The sequence below is a fragment of the Haemaphysalis longicornis genome, unplaced genomic scaffold, assembly GCF_048455015.1.
Source record: "Haemaphysalis longicornis isolate Haplotype H1 unplaced genomic scaffold, Haemaphysalis longicornis Haplotype H1 scaffold_12, whole genome shotgun sequence".
In the NCBI taxonomy this organism is placed as follows: Eukaryota; Metazoa; Arthropoda; class Arachnida; order Ixodida; family Ixodidae; genus Haemaphysalis; species Haemaphysalis longicornis.
Window position 1 is genome coordinate 90626029 of NW_027526225.1, and position 21164 is coordinate 90647192.

Genomic DNA, 21164 nt, shown 5'->3' on the forward strand with positions numbered 1-21164 from the left:
GCTTGAACATCGAGTGCTGGTGGCAATAAATTGCTCTCTTTGAACGTGGTCATCTTCGTTGCACCAGCGTTCATTAGACAGCTGCGATGCGAAGAAATCGGTTTCTTTAGGGCTTAGTGGACATAAAAGTAATTGCTTAATAAAGCTTTCCGCTTTAGTGGGAGCACGTAAACGCTGCTCCACTCAGTGAACTGGTCCAACTCGCAATCAGGGCTTTATTGCAAGTGTCGTGGTTGCATCATGCGCTCATACTGCAGAGCCTTTGTACATGAAAAAGTCTTTCGAATGTTTCATGGCACCCTCCCGCTGTTGGCCCGCCGCACCCCTCAACGCCACGCCTAAGCCTAACAATGAACGGACAAAAAGAGGTGCAACTTCGAACCAGCATCTCGCCGGGGTGAAGTTCACGGGGCATAGACGCAGGTTCAATCAACTAACAGCTGCATTTAGCAGTGGCCAAAATGAAAAAAAGAAAAAGTGAAACCTAGTCTCCTATCATATTTAATGAGGCGTTGTAGAAAAAGCACTGGTTTTACGACGACACACGAACTACCATCGGCTATCCGAATTCCATTGCCTAAGTGTTGAAACTCTTAATTCACACAATTTTCGCGGCCAGTTTTAGTACAAATTTCGCTTTAAGTGGAGAGGTATAACTACATAGCAGTTGTTTCTGGGGCGATGGGTGAGGTTTTGAAACCTCAATAACTGGTTAAATGAACTGTAAAATTAAAACCTTAATTTTACGAAATTCGTGATTTAATGAAATTAGCGGCCCAAAGTACGACTTCGTTATATCGAGGTTTAACAGTGTATAAAGAACTGAATTTTCTGTTCTTGGGATTTGTGCTAAGATCCGTGACGTTACAAAGCACCAAATGCCTACAGGCATAGGCACCCCTGCAGGGCTCTGGACAGTGGTGGCACTAGTCACCTAAAACCTTGTTTACCCCTTGCGAGGAGTGTGCAAGCTTGAATCCAAAACCGCGTATTCATCTGGCACAACACGATACCACTTTTGTGTGTTACAATGAAATGAACTGCACGTGCAGTCCTTGGCTTTTATTAAGTTAGCGAGCAGCAGCAGATGCCATTTCATTCATACCTTCACAAGTTAGGCCCTAGCAAGCTTGGTTTATTTCTTCATGCGGCAAAGTTTTCGTTCTTCCTCAAGATGACAAACCCTTCCAAGACGGGGGTGAGAGCGATGTCTGTGGGGACAGTGTCAAGGCTGAACGCACCATTCGCACTGTCCAAGCAAGTTTCACACGGTAAAGAAACGGTTCACATTAAGGGGGCACACTGGTCTCAGAAACTTTTTTTTTTTGTATTCCAACCAATTGATGAAACTTCATGGGCTTGTTCAGTTTTTTTTAGCTGATTTCAAATATCCAATTAGCTTTGATGTAAGGTAAATGGTTTCTGAATTAGTTAAAAATCTTCTCTGATTGTCTTTGAGAGCAGGTAAAAAACTATTGAAAAAAAAAATTACCAGCAAGACATAAATAGATACCAGAAGTTGCGGAGAATGAAACGTGCACAGCAGTTTTTTTGCTTTCGAATCACATACAAGTTTACATCAATTCTAACTTCTAAGTTTCAAGTACTCCTGCTAACAAATATATTGCTAATTAAATAACTACTGAAAGATAAAATGCAAAATCTGCTTCCCTTATTGGATGGGTTCAGCTTTACACTGCAAAAGAAATGATCTTCTTAGCTGCACTACATGCTCATACGTACCCCTCGAGAATTTCCTTTCACTACGATACGCGGTGAAGAAATGAGTAATTATGAAAAAAATTGTTTTTCTTTCTTTTGTTCAAATCGGGCCTCTATGGCTTTCATAAGTATCTGGCAGTGTTCTAAGTACAAAATTTTCAAAGGAAAAACTATGCAAATCAACAGAAAAGTGATAACCAAAAAATGCTTTTTTGGGCAATTTTTCGATCCCAAAGACCCGTGTGCCCCCGTAAAAGGCTCAAAAAGCAGCTCACTGCACAGCAGGCTTGATAAGAAACACGGCTGCGTGCAAAGAAATGACTGCACATGCTCACGAAACTGGAAAACAACACTCCAGGCAAAAGCAGAGCACCGGGGGGAAGTAAGTAGGGAAGCAGCGAAAGGATACACTCCTCTGTGGCCAGCTCTGCCCGCTCTCCGTAGGCCAGCAGCACGGGGGTGGTGTGTGTCTGGAAGCCTGTGATGGTCTTGGGCTTCCCAGCCTGTCCCACCACATCGACCGCCTGCGCATGTCAAGAGGGCCCCACTCAAACTGGTGCTTAACCTATGTTGCATAAGCTAGAGAAATATGTACATACTATAAGCGGTACTGCACCATTGCCGAAATGCAGACGAACCAAGCCACACACTCAAACAAATGCCACTTAAAAGCACACGCACAGCGTTTTTTTCGACAAATATTTTTCCCTACATCAGCTGCTTCTGCAGCATGGCTTTTCAAAACTGGAGATATGGCATTATATTTTTGTTTTGAGGGAGCACACGTGGTGTTTCTTGGTGCTTGGAAGAACGGATGCAAGCCGTTGTTACTACAGTCAAATGCCGCTGCAACGACATCGACGGGATGTGTGAAACATTTTGTTGAAGCGAAAATGCCCCAATACACACCGGAAGGACAACAAAATACCGCCGTACATTATCCACATCACTGACCACATAATGCAATGTTTAGGGAAAGGAGTGACGTGCAATTACAGTGCTTATTCGATAACACACATGCCAACAGTTCTCCGTTTTTTAGGGGCAAAGCCCTGTAGGGGCTGGGGCTGTTGGTGTCTCCTGTTGTCGTTGTCTCATGTAGTCATGTTACTAAAACACTGGGAAACTCGTTTACACTTCGCGCTACAGAGCTTTGTGCTTCAAAGGCAAGAGACTTTTACAGCAAAGCAGTATACCTGTACCCCCCAACGGTTTCATCTCCGCTTGCAAAAAACGCCAAGGCGCCAAGATTACGCTTATACACTGCAAGCTTCGCCCCTCCCCAGGTTTCACGTTAGTGGAGATGGCCCGGGATTTTTTTACCTGCATGTAAAGAGTGCGTTACCGGGGAAGGGGAAAGAAATGCGGTCGCAAAACATATTGCTCTGCAACAAGGCGCATCTACCGAGCAGATTACTTGCAGTTAGCTGTTAGACCGTCAGAAGCACCCCCAACCGCTTGTAGCAGGAGCGGCGTCCGTTATCCTCTGACTGGGCTCAGCGGTATCTCACCTGGGCAGGCAAGCCACGCACGCTTGAATTTATTGCAACCATGTGCTCACGATTAAGATAGGATGACGCGAGTTCAAGACTAAACGCAAAAACATTACTTTTTCTGTTGACTTTGAAGAATGGTAGAAAGAGAGGGGGAAAAAAAAAAAAAAAAAAAAACCAGCAATGACAGCTGCTCACAACGCATACGTGATGGTGCAGCGCCACCAGGGCACATTGGCGCGGTGCGATTTCAACTGGATACAGATTGGCTGTAGGTCTGGCTTAGTGAACCGGGCCTGCACCTCGTGTAAAGACGGCCAGCCACATCGTTATCACCAGCAAACGGCGTCCATCTGTAAGTTTGCTTTTGTTAATAAGAGCCAGTATGGGCCCACGGCGCAGTAGTAGTAGAAAACTTTATTATAAAGTCAGGCTATCTAGCTCTCAGAGGGTGGTGCCCTTAGTCCAGGGCCCCATTTGCTGCTGCGATCCGTCTTGCCCGGTCGATCAGTCGGCGCTGGTCGTCCAAGGCTGAGCTGGAAAGAGCGGCTTCCCATCCGGAGGGCGAGGGGCTGGGTATAGGCAATTGGGTTGGGGGTTTGGGGCATTCCCATGTGGAATGGTAAAGGTTCGGGTGTCCTCCACAGGATGGGCATCTGTCGGGGTACATGGTAGGGTAGAATTTGTGCCGGAGCGAGAGGCTAGGAAACGTGTTAGTTTGTAGCTGGCGCCATGCAGCGGCTTTCTCACGGGTGAGTTGCGCGTGTGGCGGAGGAAGTGTCCTACGGGAGAGTCTGTAGTGTTGTAGTATATGTGTGTATGTGAGTGGGATGCTTTCTGTCTTGTCTGGTTTGGGTTGGTCTTCCACTGGCGCCCGGAGAGTGAGGCCTCGGGCTACCGCATGAACGCGTTCATTGCCAGGGAAACACGCATGCTAGGGTGTCCAGATTAGACGGACTGGTGGAATCAGTCGGTTTCGCTGCAGGATGTGATAGGCGGTCGGGGTGATGCAGCAGACTATCCAGCCATAAATGCCAAGGTGGCAGCGGTAGCCGACTGGAGGGGTGAGACGGTAACGTCAGCCACCATACGCTCCGGGAACAGCACGGAAGCGGAAGAGTGTGGAATAGCACTCGCTATCAGAACCCACGGCGCACGTTTCTGGTGAAACTTAGCGCCCTGAATGCATAAAAAATTCACGCACTTCCACAAAGTGTATCATGACGAGTGGGCGAAGCACTGGGGATCGTTCTTACCACAAATCACCCATGGCATTGCCCACTCGCGCATTTCAATGAGGGACAATGCATGTGTACAGTATATACAATTCCAATCCAATCCAATCCATTTCAATCCCATCCAAATCCAATCCAATCCAATGCTCCTCGCGCATGCGTTACACTGTGTACACGGACGCCAAGCCCCGGACAAAGTGAGGTCCTAAGGTGCTTCGCCCCTAGAAGTTACAGATGGTTGTCATTATGCTTTTGTTCAACCCCAGCCCCATTGAGTGAAAATTTCGTTCAGGCAAAAACAACCTAGACATATAGTTCATTGTGGCAAGGACTTTGTTGCATTGACTTCTATGGCTAGCTGATGGGGAATTGGAAATATTTAGTTGAAGCAGAGTTCATTGTAGTAGGGTTTGACTGCATTTCTGTTTGCACACTACCTCATTTACTGGTGATGTGAAAGGCGGTCGTTTATCGATACAACGCCCCGCGGCAGTGACAACTTGTGGTTATCGTGAAATGCACTCATTCTCCCCATGCTCAGTCTCACCTGTCCGACGCGCACGGGCACGGGCAGGGGCTCGAGCTTCTCGTTGAAGGTGACCAGCATGCGGGGCTGGATGGCGGTGACGAGGCTGTAGAGCAGGTAGTGGGACTTGCCCAGCACGATGTTCTTGACGTCCAGGAAGGCCAGCAGGGTGGTGAGCAGGCCCGCCACGGCCACGGGGCTCATGAGCTGCCGGTCGCTGTGGTAGGGCCCCAGCGTCAGGGTGCCCTTGCCCATGTGCGCCAGCCCCTGGGCCAGCCGCACCATGAACAGGTGGTTGGGGTCCTTGGCGTGGTACTGGGCCAGCTGCCGCAGCATGGCCGCCAGCCGCGCGTTGTTCGTGCCCGCGCCCACCACGCCCAGGCCGAAGATGGCGTTGTGCGCCACCTCGTTGTCGCTGTCGTGCGAGAACTTGCTCAGCGTCTCCAGGATGTTGAGCCGCGGGTTGGACACCGAGATCAGGGCCAGGGCCAGGGGCACCGCCCGCTTGATGGCCGGCTCCCCGTACCGCAGCTGGGCAACAAGGGGCAACGGAAGCGCGTTCTCTCAGCCTCAGAAACAAGAAGTGCTCGGATAAAGGACAAGTGCACACTGCTGCTGAACTGGCAGTAGAAAGGAGCTGCACTCAACCCCCCCCCTCATTCACCAATTTAGATAGAAGTTACATGTTTCGACCTGCCAGCTACCAAAATGGCACCAATGAACAGGCTTTTTCTAGCGTATTTGCTTCCCGATAACCAGATACCTGACCATGCATAGGAAAGAGAGTGAGCGCGCATTACGATGAACCACAAGGACTATGCATTAGGTTATCCCAAAGCTTCTCCTTTCCCTGAATATTGTCTCCAAGCCTGGTGCCATACGCACAACCCTAGCATCCTCCAGGAACAAGGCAGAACATGGTCCAGTAGTCTGGTGTAGGAGGACGATGATCACGGTGCTCTATTGGGGGTAAACATGCCACGTGCCCCCCCCCCCCCCTCCTCCCCTCAAAAAAAGCAGACCACTTGGACCTGCCAAAAACACAATTGGGCCGAACGGAACCATTTGCATTTTCAAATGGTTCCAATTGAACCAATTGTGTTTTCAGCAGGTCTAAGTGGTCCGCCAATTGTTTTTTTTCGACTGTGGGGAAAAAACTCCAATTAAAAAAGTGCACTAAAACCCAAACAAACTGGGATTTCAACAATCCATCTGAAATGAGGCCGCTGCCAGTGAAAGTTGCATCCGCGATGACTAGGTTGACAGCACAACTCCTCAGCCCCAGCCAAACGAGCAGCGTCTGAGCAGAGCCTTAGGACAAGTGCCACACCTTGCCCGTCCAAAAAGCTGTCGTAATGTGCCCTACCTCCCCAGCCAAGCCCTCCTCACCAGGTGTCCGAATGCCCGGAAGGCCATCTCGGAGCCGATCTCCTCGCCCATGGCAATGAGGGCGATGCCCAGGACGGCCACGCTCTGCTGGCCAGACAAGTCGCTCGACTCCTCCTTCTTGTCTTCTTTCTTGTCCTTCTTGTCGTCCTTCTTCTCCTCCTGCACAGCAGTAGAGGAGAGGGGCAGCCAGTGAGGTTGCAGTCACGCAGCTATGCACACACCTGCCAGCTGATGCAATAATCACGGGGACACCTGTGCGCCCATCATGATTCAACGAATGCAAAAGCATTATAGTGCCTAACTGCCAAGTGGACATGCCATTATTGTGGGCACTGCCCATAGCAGCCGGGAGCCAGTGCAAAGCTCGCCGCAATGTATGCTGACATTACATGTCTCCTTGGTAGCACCCTTTAGCGGTAACCACATGCACGTGCCCGCGTGCTCGGTTCCACACGCGTTCTCGTGTCAACACACCCAATCACGTGATGAGGGTGAGGGCAAGCAAGCACCCACACGGAGGCGCGCGAGCGTGCGCTGCCCCGCGCTTGACGGGACTGCCTTGTCGACATGGCCCCATTATACAGCGCCCAACACTGTTACACTGTCATCGCAACACACATAAACGCCGGCTTTTCATCTTACAGCAGAGCAACATCACCTTTAATGCCAGCGTTAAACTAGAACACAGCTGCACTGCCGCTTCGCTAGGCACACACGACAGCAGAGAGCCATGTTTGCCTTCAGCTGACGGGCTGACGAAGTTTAATTGTGTGTGTTATTATTCACCGATAGTGTAATTTGCTGGTGTTACACGGAGGAAGCGCATGCGCCCAAAAAACTTTTGCGGATAACGAAGCAACTACGCTGATTTATCACAACGAGGAGACGGACAGCAGCAGCAATGTTGTTGGCTGCGGCCACCGGCAGATTCACCCGCTGCCGCCCATCCAGCCCGAGAAATGGAAGCGCGTCGAGTGGCGGCTCTGATTGGTCCTGGCTGGTAGGTGTACAGGACAATGCGCGTTCTCGAAGGTCTGGCCATGCCAGACCTTCGAGAACACAACGCGCTTCACCTCGCACCCGGTCTCCGGCCGCCGCGAGGTGGCTCACGGGCGCCCGAGTGTGTGGAATCGAGTGCGCAAACGCGTGCGTGTGGTTACTGCTTTTCTCCTTTGTAACTTTCTCTTTGCCGCTACCGTGACAGAGCCTTGGCCAACTGGCCCAGTTAGGTGAATATGTAGGCTTAACGTTAGGTAGGCTTACCATGAGCCTTACAACATGCCAATCAACATTATACATAAAGCTGTGGGTACCAGTGTGCAACGTTAGAGCTCAAAGCCTAATGTTTGTCCTAACGAGCCTGCATGCATCTGCGCTCCCATCACTCAGAGAACAGGACCTTGAACAGACACGTACTTTTAGCTGGGTGTAGGAAGGTCGCAACAAGTGACGAGTGGTTTCACACACGCACCCCTCAATTAGTGAATTGCTAGTTAAAGACGCCGCAGGGTTAGCTAGATTTCAGGCTGCCCGAATGACGGGCAGAGCTGGCCACAAGGCACGTGGCGGCACCCCCACCTTTTCGTTGGCCTCGTAGTGCTCGCTGCAGATGTGCAGCAGGTGCTGGATCTTCAGCACATTGCCAGTGCCTGCAAGGGTGGTCAAAGGGAACGTCACTAAGCATGCGCCCCTTAAAAGTGCTTACACAGCAAGGGAAAGACCACTCGTGAGACAACACGCACCTGCGTATGCACAGATGTCCACGAGTGTTGTGGCCATGCTTCGGAACGGCTCGGGCAGCACTTCCAGGGCAGCCGTGATCGTTTCTGCGCCTTCTTGCTTGCCTAGAACGGACACGGGGATTTATTGCCACAATCACACTAAACAGACCACGCGTGTACACAAATGTGGGTTAGGCACAAAACTGTGTTGCCCTGCACAAGAAGGCTCTGAATTAATCTACACGGCATAATGCTTTTCAGGCCCACGTAACAGTGCGCCTACAAATGCCGTGTTTTTCTTTTAAATGAAAACAAAAAAGCAGCTGTTCCAGTTTAGCTCTGAACCTGGTGACGACGCACACAGCATCCACCAAGACGTTATACGATGATAGTGGCAAGAACCTACACCATTTACAAGCAAGGCCAGAGGCAACGGTGTGGCAGACCATGAAATACACTTCAAGCTGCACCCAGCTGTGTGGCACACCGCCAAACCATCCTGGGACACAGCATAGCACAGGCACAATGGTACCTGTTCACCTTGGTATACTAGCAAGAAAACGCCTCAGCCCCTATCGACAACAACCAGGTGTTCAAAAGGGCATCTCTGTGCATTGTGGCAGTCAATTAGTGGCCTCCACTCACGCTGGTTCAGAATGGACATTCTCTGTCCAGCGAGAACATCGAACGGGGCAGCAAGCAATACTTACCGAGGTAGCAGAGGCCCAGGCCGAGGGGCAGGAAGCGGGCGTAGGTGTCTCGGAGGTCCGCCTCGGACTTCTCCAGCAGGGCCGTCATGATGGTCGAGGTGACGTCCCCGTTGCCCGACCCCACGGCCACCATGCCGCACGCTATCGACGTCACCGCCAGCACCTAGGTAAGGGGGGGGGAGGGGGAGAGAGATGCAACAGGAAATGCAACGGACTGAACTGCAAACGGCCAAATACCATCTGCACTCCTAGCAAGGCACCACATGAGTTTGAAGCTGCTCAGGTACCGCCCAGATTCAGTTTAGCTATTGAGGCAGAAGAAGCTGGAATGCACATTCACCTCCGTTTTTAAGTGCAGTGCCTTGTGTGCACTCGACACCTGGACATCTGCAGCGAGTGCCTCCTGATAGGCCAACGTTTCCCTCCTACGAAAACCACTGAATGCCAAAGCAGGGCGCTCACCTCCATGGTGGACTTTGAGTCGGTGAACACTGGCAGCAGCAGGGGGATGACTTCGCTGTGGTTGGAGCCAGCATAGGCCAAGCCCAGGCTGCAAGGGAAGAAGGAGCGGAATGAACACACGGGGCACTTATGCCAAGCTGTGGCGCACAAGGGTTGTGCAACCTCAATACAGAGAAAGATACGCTACAAGCGGTCTTCCATCCAAAGTGAGAGCTCTGCGTCGAATGCCCCTAGGATATCAAACCTGCTGTAGTGGCCTGTGAAGCACACAGTTAAACTTGCAGCAACATTTAGCAGCTTTCTCGTCATCGCAAAACCGATAGTAAGTATAGTCGTAGGCATTTCAAGCAATTGTAACGTGTCCATGACGCTTATTTAAAGTGGGTAAGCTGTATTTCGCACATACCCTGGAGTTGCATTAAACACAACCGCCTAGGGGGTGGCTCTTTAAGGGGGGAGGTGGGGATCGGAGCAAACTTTTTTATTTTTTGACATAGAGTAATGAAATTTGGCAGGCGCATTGGAAAACACTCCAAATGGTGAATTTTGAAATTTAAGAATGATACCTTCAGTAGTTTTTGTGTTACGGAGATGTACATGTTGCCCGCTCGTGGAAAGCCTAGCAAGGTATTGACATATGGTAGGAAGTTCAGAATACTTTTGAATTGTAGTCAAAAGAACACTACAGGGTATGACATTCTTTGAATTTTTTTTACACCCTTCATTTTTTTTACACAAAACATTATTTTCCATTGTACCCAGTAGTATACAGCTGACTTGGCCGTTAATGTCACTTAAAAAAATATCTAGACCCTAATATGAAAATCCGAGAATGTCATACCCTGCAGAACTCTTCAAGGATTGAAATAAAACAAACAGTGTCAAATTCCGCCTAGTGGTTGCCATGCTATCCTTTCCACGAGCAACGAAGAACTCGCAAAACACACTTTTGAGAAAACGGCTCTTGAAGTTTACGAAGACTTCACGATTTTTCAAACTGCACCAGTAGCATAGTCCTTGCTGTCCTTGCTTGGGGACAACCTCAAAGACCTTTGCCCTTTGATTTGGTGAATCTGGGAGGCCTTTCTGGCCAATTGAAGGTTTTCATGTACAGGCCTTCAGATGGCAGAAGCACCAGTTTTACACCTAGTGTACCACAAAGTTCGCTATGGGCTACTAGGGTACCTATACTTTACTTGATGTATGCCTAATGCATAGCTGTCTCCAAAATGAAGAGCAAGGCATGGTTTCGTTTTATATTAATATTCCAGCAGACTTTCAGCAGATTTCTGGATATCATAACATTGCCAAAGCTACAGCTTAGTACATGGAGCTGTTCAGTGTCAAAAAGTTATATCTGGGCATCACAAGCATAAGATGAGCTATTTGAAAGCAGAGTATAATATTTTTACACAATTACAAGATTGATTATTATTAGCATACCATGCTCTTCACCTTCACGAGAATCAATCATTGCAAAATAGACAACATAATTGCAAACATTGCGAAAATAGAAAACCCAATAAAAATATCGAATTGTGAACGCTGCACCCTTACGGCGTCTTTTATAATTTATTTAACAGTGAAAATAGTATTTTGTAATCCCAGACTTCGTTGTACGAACTAGTTTAGAGCCACTGCAAAAGTCTCTCAAATAAGCTAGGTGACGGTCCATTGCACCCCCCCCCCCCCCCCCCTGCCCTACAATCCTCTACGCGCACGTTCCCCACGATCGTAATTTAGGTAACATTGATATGGTTGGTCACTTAGCTTTACCCATTAAATTTCACTTCGCGTACATCAATTATTATCACTCGCGTGCAATAGCAACCGATCCCGCTATCGGTCGCTGCCCGAACACGTCGCGCCAATGCAGCGCGCGCCGCAACTTCTGGCGAGTCGGTCATTCCATTCCCGAAGCTCGCGAGCACGCTGTGTAACACAGCAATAACTCAGCGTTTTATAACATCGCAGTGCTCACAATGCGTCCAAAAGTTCGCTTCACGAACCGCAATTGTAGGCGCACGAACCGCGCTTCCCACTCAAGGACAGACCACGGCGATGTCGCGGGCACGTTTTCGATGCGTCTTTCGAGCCGCGCACGATCTCAACATTATCGCCGCGATAACAGTAATGTCACTGTTCAGTACCGCAACAGATAAAACAGTAAACTGCTACCGAGTCGACCGGGAAACCTTGAAAACATCGGGAGCGCAGTGCGCGTAAAATGCGCAGCAGCCTGGCGGCCATGTTTTTGCTGGCATGGCGGCGCCCAATCAGCAGAGCCGTATCTAAAAACGCGGCCGGACAGCCAATCGCGTGTTACCATCTATCGGTTGCTTCGTTGCACTATCTTTCTCTTTCTGCCGTTTGTGCGTTTGTGAGCGAGCGATGACAAAAGGAGCGACCGGAAAACGAAAATTAAAGAGTCAGCCGATCTAACGCGACCAAGATGGCGGCGCCCGGTAGCGTCGTTCCGGAGATACAGAGCTGCGAAAATTGCCGTGTTTTCGTCATTTTGAGGAAATATTTTGCCACCTCAGTTGATATAAATATTTTTCTTTGGCACTTCGCGATCGTTTGTGGCGGGGAAACTTTGTGAACGCATAGAATATAAAACGTGCAATCCGAAAATGTGGGTTCCGAAAAAACGATTTTTTGGTCACTTTTCGAAATCTGATCCCCGCGTCCCCCCTTAAATTAACAAGGCATCCAGTTGACTTGAAGGCGAACATTTTGACAGACTTCTGTCGGGTTGGGAAGTTACTGAACTGAGATTTAATTATGCTCCAACCAATGTATTGTTTTCTTGTTTTTGTCTATGTATTGGTTGGAGCATAATTAAATCTCATCCAGTTGATGTGTTAACATAGCTGATGATGGGAGTAAGTGGCCCTCTCCTCACCCCATGATGGACCCGATCCGCATGAGCATGCTGGAGTGGAGCACGTAGTCGCTCAGAAGAGCCAGGGCGGGGTCGCACTCGTTGCGCACACCGCAGTTGACTATGCCGCAGGCCAGGATGGCTCCCGCCTGCAATGGGATGTCATTAGGGTCAGCCGCCATTCGGGTGCATTCTTGCATCCAGGTCATTGCTTTGAAGCCAGGTTGCCTAAGCACAAGTACCACAGCACAGACGCCCCATGGAAGGGACCTGGCCTTTCTACACAGCAAATAATCCTTCGCTTCAGTGTGCCCCATATTTAAGAGAGAAAGTAAAAAAAAAAAAAAAAAAAAAAAAACCCACGCACGACAACACAAGGCTAGCTAGCTATTGGGTGTACTTTCAATTCAAATAGACGATGAAAAAGTAATGGTGAAAGCAACGTCTGCAGAAGGATATATATTCTGCATTTGCGCAATCCTTTCCCATTCTAAAAATTAGCGCTCCAATTTGCACGCGAGTTACAACTGCATTTAGAACCTGAAACAATGCCAAGGCCCCGTGAAGCAAAATCAACAGTGAATACAAGTTGGCACAAACCCTACTGTCATTGACATTATCACGACTTCAAAAAGTGTTATAACAATTCACAATTTTCCCCCTCTTCATTGAGGTGCTGCACGCATGTTTTGGCTTCTGCTGTGTTGAACTAGAAGACAAAGGGGGCGGGATGGGGGGAGGGGGAGAGAGAGAGAGACCCCCCCCCCCCACAAGGACAACTAAGCAGCACTCCTTTATGAGCTCTGAATGTGTAAGCGCCAATGGCCAATTGGATGACACAGGGCGCACTAAGCTGCGCAGAACACCCTGGTTCGCTGGTGACTGTTGCACCACAAGGCGAGAGGAACTGGAATGCCATGCCTGGTGCGAGGAAGTGGCAGCCAAACAGCCACCACCCCGTTCTCCTGATTTTCCCTGTGACTGTGTGCGGCCCACACTGTAATTACCGTAATTACCCGATTCTAACGCGCACCTTTTTTCCGGAAAAACAGGCCGAAAAATCGCATGCGCGTTAGAATCGGATACGAAACCGGAACTGCCAAAACAGCTGAAATTTTGTTTCACCTATTGCCATCTCAAGATGGCGCCAAAGCTTTTAGCAACAATTTTTCGGATCTAGGCGCCTAGCACGCCTACGGTTTTCTATCAGCGTTCACACAAATAGTCAAATTATTCCACTTGCGCGCTTGATAGCAGCAATGTGAGAAGCAGCAACGAAGGTGCGCCGCTTCCACGGCTTACGAGCGGCTCCCACGCGTTCACAACGAGCGGTTTGCTGAAGCGTGCACCTTTGGAGAAGCTGGCGGGATGGGCGTGCGAAGCATGCGCCACGCCCCCATCGGCCATGGTTGAACATTCGTTCAGAAGTGTGGCATCGCGAACGCGCTTGATGGCACCGAGGACGAGATGTCGTGGTCAGCGAAAGGCGACAAGGAGCTCTCGGAGAGCGACAAGGAGTGAGATGCGCGAGATTACTCCGGGAAATAAATTGCCAGTTTCTCTCGCATTCGTTTTTCTTGCTCACAAAGTTCCGTGCGCGTTACGATCGGAGGTGCAAGTTTTTTAATTTTTTTGCATGGAAAATCGGGTGCGCGTTAGAATCGGGGGCGCGTTAGAATCGGGTAATTACGGTACGTGTGTTATATTGTTTAGGCACACGCCACGGAACGGAATGCATCACAGCCAATGTGAATTTGCGTGTGTGCATTTGTGGGACGGCAACTTTCTGGCTCAATGAGCTGCTTAGTGTTTACGCCTCACAAAGAGAAAGGCCACTACTTGATGAAGCATAGTTTAAAAGCAGATGGTGATATCAACAGTGAGAAAGGAAGGGAACTGGGCAGTATATGTCCTTTTCAGTGCATTGGATACAACTTAGGATTACATCCTGTGTTTGGTGGACATGAGAGAGAGAGCAGTTGCTGGAACAGGATAAAAGGCAGTCTTGCATGTGTTGATCTGCATTCTATAAAAATGCTATCAGGGATGTAGGCATGCGTTCACTTTTCTTTACTTCACATGCGTGGAAGAGGCATCAGGTGATTTTATTTTTTTTAATATATGTGCACAGAATATAAAATACGGCTACACTTTACAAGTTGGGGGAACATTAGAATTGCGGGAATTCAATGCATACGAAACAACAGTAGCACAAAGTGTCTGTGCCACAGTGCAAATCCTCCTCTACATGGTGCACAACAGCCCTCCTGCTGCTGCAGCCCAGCCAGAGCAGGAGAACGAGGCCCCGAGTGGGTGCGGCACCCACCTTGATGTAGTCCTCTGTGGAGTAGAGGTACTTGTCGATCTGGGCCAGTCCCCCGTCCACATTCCACAGCAGGATCAGGCCAAGGGACGCCGTGGCACTGAACATGCCTGCACACACGCACTCACCACATTACACCATCACCTGGCATGCACAATGCTTTATGGGTGTCCACACTTTCAAAGTTAATCCCCACAGAGCACAAGCAACTGTACAACAGCGAAGGGGTGGAGAAGAAAAGACACAAGGCCTAGCACCTCACACAGCCAGCTGCTTTACCCCCAGCTTTGTATATACCTTTGCTATACATAAAAACTAAAAGGTTTTAAGAAGCAGATCGGCAGGCTTTGCGGCCTTCGAAGTAATAAAGGCAACGCTGGAAGCACCCTTAGACTGGAAGAAACCAGTCCTCTGAAAACATTATATGCAATCATAAGGACAATGCCCCTATAAAGAGGTCACACCCCGGATCTGCCCCTGCATCAAATGAGAGGCAAACATACAGCCACTGACAGTTTGGGCCCACTGAAGGGAAGAAACACTACTTCCTTCCATCTATCCTTGTTCCACTTAAACTCGACACAACTGAAACGATTCTAAATGATAGCACATTTCACTTCACTGGCACTCTTGCCCTCCTTCACGTACCTTAGATCCCGCCGCCCTCCCCTTCTTGAAGAAATGCAAATCTAACAACACAGGTAAGGTCAAATCTTTGACGCCTATGCCCTCACCCCACTCACTTTACACAGCCAGGGTGCACAAGCTTAGCTCCAACGAAGCAGTGGTAACACGGAAGCTTTTCGAGAGAGAGAGAGAGAGAGAGAGAGAGAGCGTACCGTGCTCCTTGTTCTTGTACAGCCATTTGTTGCCGTCTTCCATGAGGAGGCGGTCCTGGCCAAAGGCGGCATTGACAAACCCGTTCACAAAGCTGGACGCCAGGTTCTGCCGGGCCGAGTCCACACTGCCCCCGGGCCCGAAGGACGGCCCTGCACGGGATGATGGTCACGGCAGGTTTCAACCGCCAAATTGCACTACCACATCATTTACAAGGGGATGGACTGCACCGTACACAGCCTGCTCAGAGGTTGCCAAGCCTGACAAGCCCTGGAACAATGTCGTGTTACTGAGGCCATGCACTATACATGCCTTCGTTATGTCCCGACCAGGTTCACTCAAGAAACAGAAAGGTGGCGATAAGAAAAGTGCCAAGAGCCTTTTTCCGCATTTTGCTGGCAGAAGTATGCTCCCAGTGGCTGGACTGAGTTTAAAGCTTGCTCTTAGCAATAGAACACTGCAGTCAAGCAGCGGGTGCTGCTTTTAACAAACAGTGCTTGGATAAAACAGGGCTCGTGGAATATGGACGCTTTCGGTAAGCCTTGAACAGTTGGCTTACAAGAGTAGGTTCTTAGCTCTTCATAGGCTATAAGCATGCCCACTTTTCTTTTAAATTTCTGTGGCCTGACTAGGACACTCAGTATGCACACTTCAAGCCAGCCAACAGTAAGAGAACAGTTGATGCTCTCTCTAAACCCAACCATACCCACCACCGAACCACATTAGTGGAGAATAAACAAAAAAGAAGCACAGCTAAGTGAACTGTACTTACGCGTGTTATCGAGGTGTGACTTGTAGATGTCTTCAGGAGTCTTTGGTTCCGTGATGTCCAGCTAGAGAAAATGAAGGTTCATAAGCACGCATGAGAATGCCTGCCTCAAGCCAGAAGTGCCCACAACAGGTTGGGCCAAAAGAGACCCGAGCGAAGACTTGCCTCGCGAGCCAGTCCCATGAAGTGATCGTTGAGGGACGAGTTGGACACGATGTCGTTCAAGTCGTCGTAGTTGGTGATGGAGTCGTCCGACTTGAGGAACATCTGCTGCCTGCCCAGCATGAATGCCATCTGCTTGAGGACGTCCCTGCAAAGGGGGAGTGGCACAAATAGGGGTGTGGTTAAGACTTGGCACGTAAAGCACAGAAAGGAAGACCGTCAACAATTTGTTGGCGGACAGTTTCAATACATGACCATGCAGTAAGAATCCAACCAACACAGCCCGTATAACACTGCCTATTGCGTCAGTCGATAATGGCCAAACAGCCACTTCCTTGTTGCTCCCTCCCACTTTTCCACCAGCTGCCAGCCTGAGTACTGTCCACCGGGCAGCACCACTTCACGGAAACAACACAAAATGATTTACAATGTCTGTCGAGCCTTTGCGCGGTGGTGGTCCTACAATTGCATGTTTAGGGCCCCCAGGTCGATGCGTGGTGTGGAATGCACCAGCAGACTTGCCTCAGGCATCCTTACTGCTACCACTGGAAAGCAGCTGATGCGTCAGGCAGTGTTACGCAGGCGGTGTAAATATAGCGTAAGGGGGCGTGCAGCCCCTGCCTGGAAGATTGTGTGGGACAGAGGGCACTCACACGTCCCCGCACTTGACGAAGATCTTCTGAATGGCGTCGTGGTCGTTGAGCTGCATGGCAAGGCGCAGGGACTCCGGGTATCGCTCGTACTTGAGGAAGATCTCCATGGCCGTCCGCAGGAGGTTGGTGTTCTCTGGCTCGGGCACGTACGGCACGCAGCTGCATGCGGGCAGGAAAGCCCCCGAGTCAGCGGACGTGCGTCCACCACCCGTCGGTCGAGCCTTCGCCCCCTTCTCACCTGGTGAGGTAGAGGCAGACGCGGGGGAAGGCCTCCCGGTCGACGTACTCGTGCAGCAGCTGCAGCTGCTCGATCTCCATGAGCAGGTCGCAGGCCTCGGCCTCCGCGTTGTGCGCCATGTGGTAGGGCACGATCTGCTTGGCCAGCCCCAGCAGGGCCTCTCGGTCGGCTCCCTCGCTCGTGTCCACCCACGCCTGCGCTATCTCGCCCGCCAGGTGCCTACAGGTGATGGCAATGGTGAGGAAGGGGGACTCTCTTTGGCCAAGTGCTGTTACCACAACTCAGAACGTTATTTGCACAGCAACACTTGCTTAAGCCTATACTCGGGTACAAGCTACCCTGCAACACTTTTTTCAAAATCCTAAATGCTTGCAGAATGCAGCCAACCAACACATCCAGGGCTTAGATTATATTGTCTCAAAGTACCTCAGCCAAAAGTCACTGCTCATGCCCATCGGACAACTTAGAAACTTGCTCAAAAAGATCTCTCTCTCTCTTTTCGGTCTTGGAGTTCTTCGACCGCTCGAACTACGACAGCGGTGTAGTGGCTATTGGCCAGCTTTCCTTGAGTTGCAGCAATGAACGCATTCGCTAGCCACTTTAAAAAGAAAGCCACAAAAGCAAAGCTGAAACGGAGGGCGCATCTGCTGCGACGAGCAAATCATGCAGTGCTCTCTGAGCTAGCTTAACTACAGAGTTCAAAGTGCTTCTAGACGCAAAGGAAAGAGTGAAAGCGTGCATCTAAAGTGTTGCAGAGGCTTTTTAAGAACGGCAATAGCTCATGTAGCGTATCTCTCCGCCAAATGACGAAGCGTATCTCTCCGCCAAATGACGAACCCGGCAGTCAATGCATACACGTTTCTTAAAAAAGAATGCGTCTAACGTGTGACATTGCCTGCTTTTTCTCATGTAGTTTTTTTGACATTGCTGTAGTAGTTCATAAGCAAGATTAAGTCCAAAATATCCAGAAAAAGGCTCTTGTCACATTCAGAATACTTGCAGTAACACATTCTTTGCACTAAGCAGAGAGGAACACACAGCTGCAATGACAAAGCACAGGGGCAACTTCCATTGCCGTTCTTAACTCTTTCGTTACGGCGGAAAAACGGCCGATTTTGAGTGCTTCCACAAAACTATTTCTTTCTCTTGAACTAGCCAACACATTTAGCATTGCTATGCATTGAATTGTAGCTTATAGATTGCTCTTACAAACACATAACAGCAGTTTTGTGAAAGGTACAATTACTTGCAGTTTATTGAAATCATTGGAACTCTGTGTCCAATGGCCTATGGCGCCATAAGGAAAGAGTTAAGTTTTACTCAAGTATACGGTCTCACATCTCGACTCAACTCAAGAGATATGAAACAAGGATGAGCATTTGCTACAAGCAGTTGAGCAAGTTTCTCTCCCATCCAAACTCTGCAAATGATGCTCTGAACTGAACCTGCAACTTTGTAATCACAGGCAGAAGGTTTTGGCCTGCCCAGTCAAAATTAGCAAAAGCGGAGAACACAGCAGAGGTACACTCAGTCCAAATTAGGCACAAACGAAGGAAGCATCTGGAGTGGGAACCCACCGAACGTATTCGTGGCCCCAGGAGCCAATCTCCTCCCGGGATCCCAGCAGCCTGTACTTGAGGCACTCCCGTTCCTCGCTTATGGTCATCGCCAGGATGGACACAATGTCGGCACAGAAGGCCTGCACAACAACACACCAACACATGGCGTAAATGCCACCATCCTTCAGTGAAACAAAAACAAATTCTAATTTTATTAGAAGTGTCATAACATTTATAACACATTTCATCCAGAAACATGGTTTGTGCCCTACCAATGTACCAATTATGGAAAACAAATATTGTGCAACATGTTACTATGCCCGTTAAATTCATGTAATGAACGAATAATGCTGTGTTTGTATTTATTACTGACTTTTGCATTTCTCTGGTTTACCTTCTGTGCAAGCATCTTGTTGGAGTGTGCTTAAGTTTGGTTTTAACATGAATTGACTACATTGCCGCCAAGGACTGTGATTATTAACACGAAAGTGTTTTATGCCTGGGTACGCCAAGATGTGACCGGCCTCTTATCCGTCACGGAAATGACCTTGCCAGAAAAAGTTCCCTTGAGGCGGCTCCGCCCGGATTCGAGCCTCCAACTCTCTCGCCACAACGGGAAATACACAGCGCTCTGCCCACTGCGCTAGGAATACAAGCGAACGAAGGTCTACGAACGCGCCTTATAGCTTCCCCACCATTTTCTTCATTCAGATGCCATCTAGGAGATGCTGCAGTCTAGAAGTGAAGCGAAGTAAGTCATCATGACACTAATGAGCACCGACAGTTGGCGCCTCGATGCCAGCGTCTTCGTGTACGCAGGATGCGGGTGAATTGACGTACCCTCCACCACCTACTGCTTTCGGTTTCGGTTCCGTTTCTTTCGCGCGGTTTTAAAGGGGCTGTGGTTTCAGTCGGATTTACGCAATGTTGCGGTGCGTGCAATCCAGTGTCTAATTTGTATATATTTTTGTTTTCGCTCTTGTATAGATGTACACGTTTTATAAATACGTTAGGGGGCAGAGCCCCTCTCAAGACACTTCTGTTGGCTTTCAGTCTGCTCTCTTGACGTGTGTATTATGGTCCCTAGAAATATCTATTTTGGCGTCGAACAAACTTGATTGACTTCTAGGAACTTCCATTTCCACAAGTAGCCTCAACACCAGCACAGCCCATGCATTCCCTTCCCCAAGCTTACACCCCACTTCCCCCTAACTCAAGTTCTGCCACATGCAGCCAGTTTGACACAGTTTACAGCTGCAGCCGGCACAGTGAAATGCAATAAAAAACACCACAAGCTCTTAGTGTTGTACTTTTGCCATGCACGCAACTGTCAATTTTGTTCCCGACTAATATGCCTGTTCTAGCCGAGAGGGAAGGGGGCAAACCCTTCAGAGACCGGCTGGAAGCTTCTATGCAGCAACACCCCTTTTTAAGCTAGTTTGACGCCACTGAGAGGCTGAGCCGCGCCTTTACCGAGCTTCTCAAAACTGCAGCAATTAATCCCTTAAAAACCGGGTACAAGCAATGTTTGACACTCATAATCGCGGGAAAGCATTTTGGCATCTTTATGAAGCGACCTATCAGTTTTTAGAATCCGAACTTTCGTGCCAGTGCTCTGTTAAGGCGGTAAGTAGTGCATTAAACGAAAATCCACTCTCCTCCACGGTTTTTGCCGACCGCTGACGGCAGAAGCGGCGCTACAAGTCGCGTCACCTTTGTTTCACTTGGGGTGATCTTCTCGTAGACCTCCTTCAGGGTCTTGTAGTGGGGCTTGAGGAACTTCAGCGGCTTGGGCACGGACGTCATCGACGTGGTCGAGGCCTTGATCTGAGTTCGAAGGCTCTCCAGTGCCGCCAAGTAGAGAGATGTGTCGTCCTCCTGTTGGCGTCAAGAACAGCGTGTGAACGTAGCGAAGCAAAGAACCCCGCACTCGGGGAACCCTTGTTTATACGTGAAAACACGGACTTACGGTGAGACGCTGGACAAGCATTTCCAGCTCCTCCTGAAGGACTTTGTCTTCCTCGGTCTGGAAACGGGACACAACTCGAGTTCAGACCATGCGCAATTGTCAAACGCGTATTCTGCCGAACATTCGGGTGAAACAGCGTTGAGATGTGGGCTGAGCTTTAGCAAAGCAAAGTAGTAATAACTTCTAGGCAGCGGCGACAAAAGCGTCATCGTCGTGCGCGAAGTGAGACAGCAAGATTTGGCACCGCGTGCCACAAGTGTGCAAGCGGCAAACATTCAGAGAAGGGAGCAATTGACTGGTGCCCAGATAGATTTGTAGTAACTTCAGAGGCGACTTACGAGTTCCAGCTCTTTTTCGCCCTCATTTTTCTTCTCTTTTGTGGGCTGCTCGCCTTCCGCCGGTGCGTTTGCCTTTTCCTTCATCTTCGAAAGCCTTTAGCGCAGCCGTCTTGGCCGTCTCGCAAGTCATACGCGCGTAATGTAACAAGAAGTATATAGTAACTGTATTAAAAA

The 21164-nt window shown here is 49.4% G+C and overlaps 1 protein-coding gene across 1 annotated transcript; it reads right to left on the reverse strand.

Annotated features, from left to right (window-relative positions):
- Positions 1-1016: 1016 nt before the first annotated feature.
- Rpn1 (regulatory particle non-ATPase 1) lies at positions 1017-21144 on the reverse strand. The gene is made up of 19 exons (XM_077693758.1): positions 20991-21144; positions 20653-20709; positions 20397-20561; positions 18702-18823; positions 17125-17343; positions 16887-17045; positions 16237-16381; positions 16075-16135; positions 15305-15454; positions 14469-14575; positions 12164-12291; positions 9259-9346; positions 8797-8959; positions 8108-8209; positions 7944-8014; positions 6366-6524; positions 4998-5507; positions 2132-2246; positions 1017-1211 (listed from the first exon to the last, which is right to left on the reverse strand). The coding sequence occupies exons 1-19, from the start codon at positions 21072-21074 to the stop codon at positions 1144-1146; spliced, it is 2673 nt and encodes an 890-aa protein (XP_077549884.1). The 5' UTR covers positions 21075-21144; the 3' UTR covers positions 1017-1143.
- Positions 21145-21164: the final 20 nt, after the last annotated feature.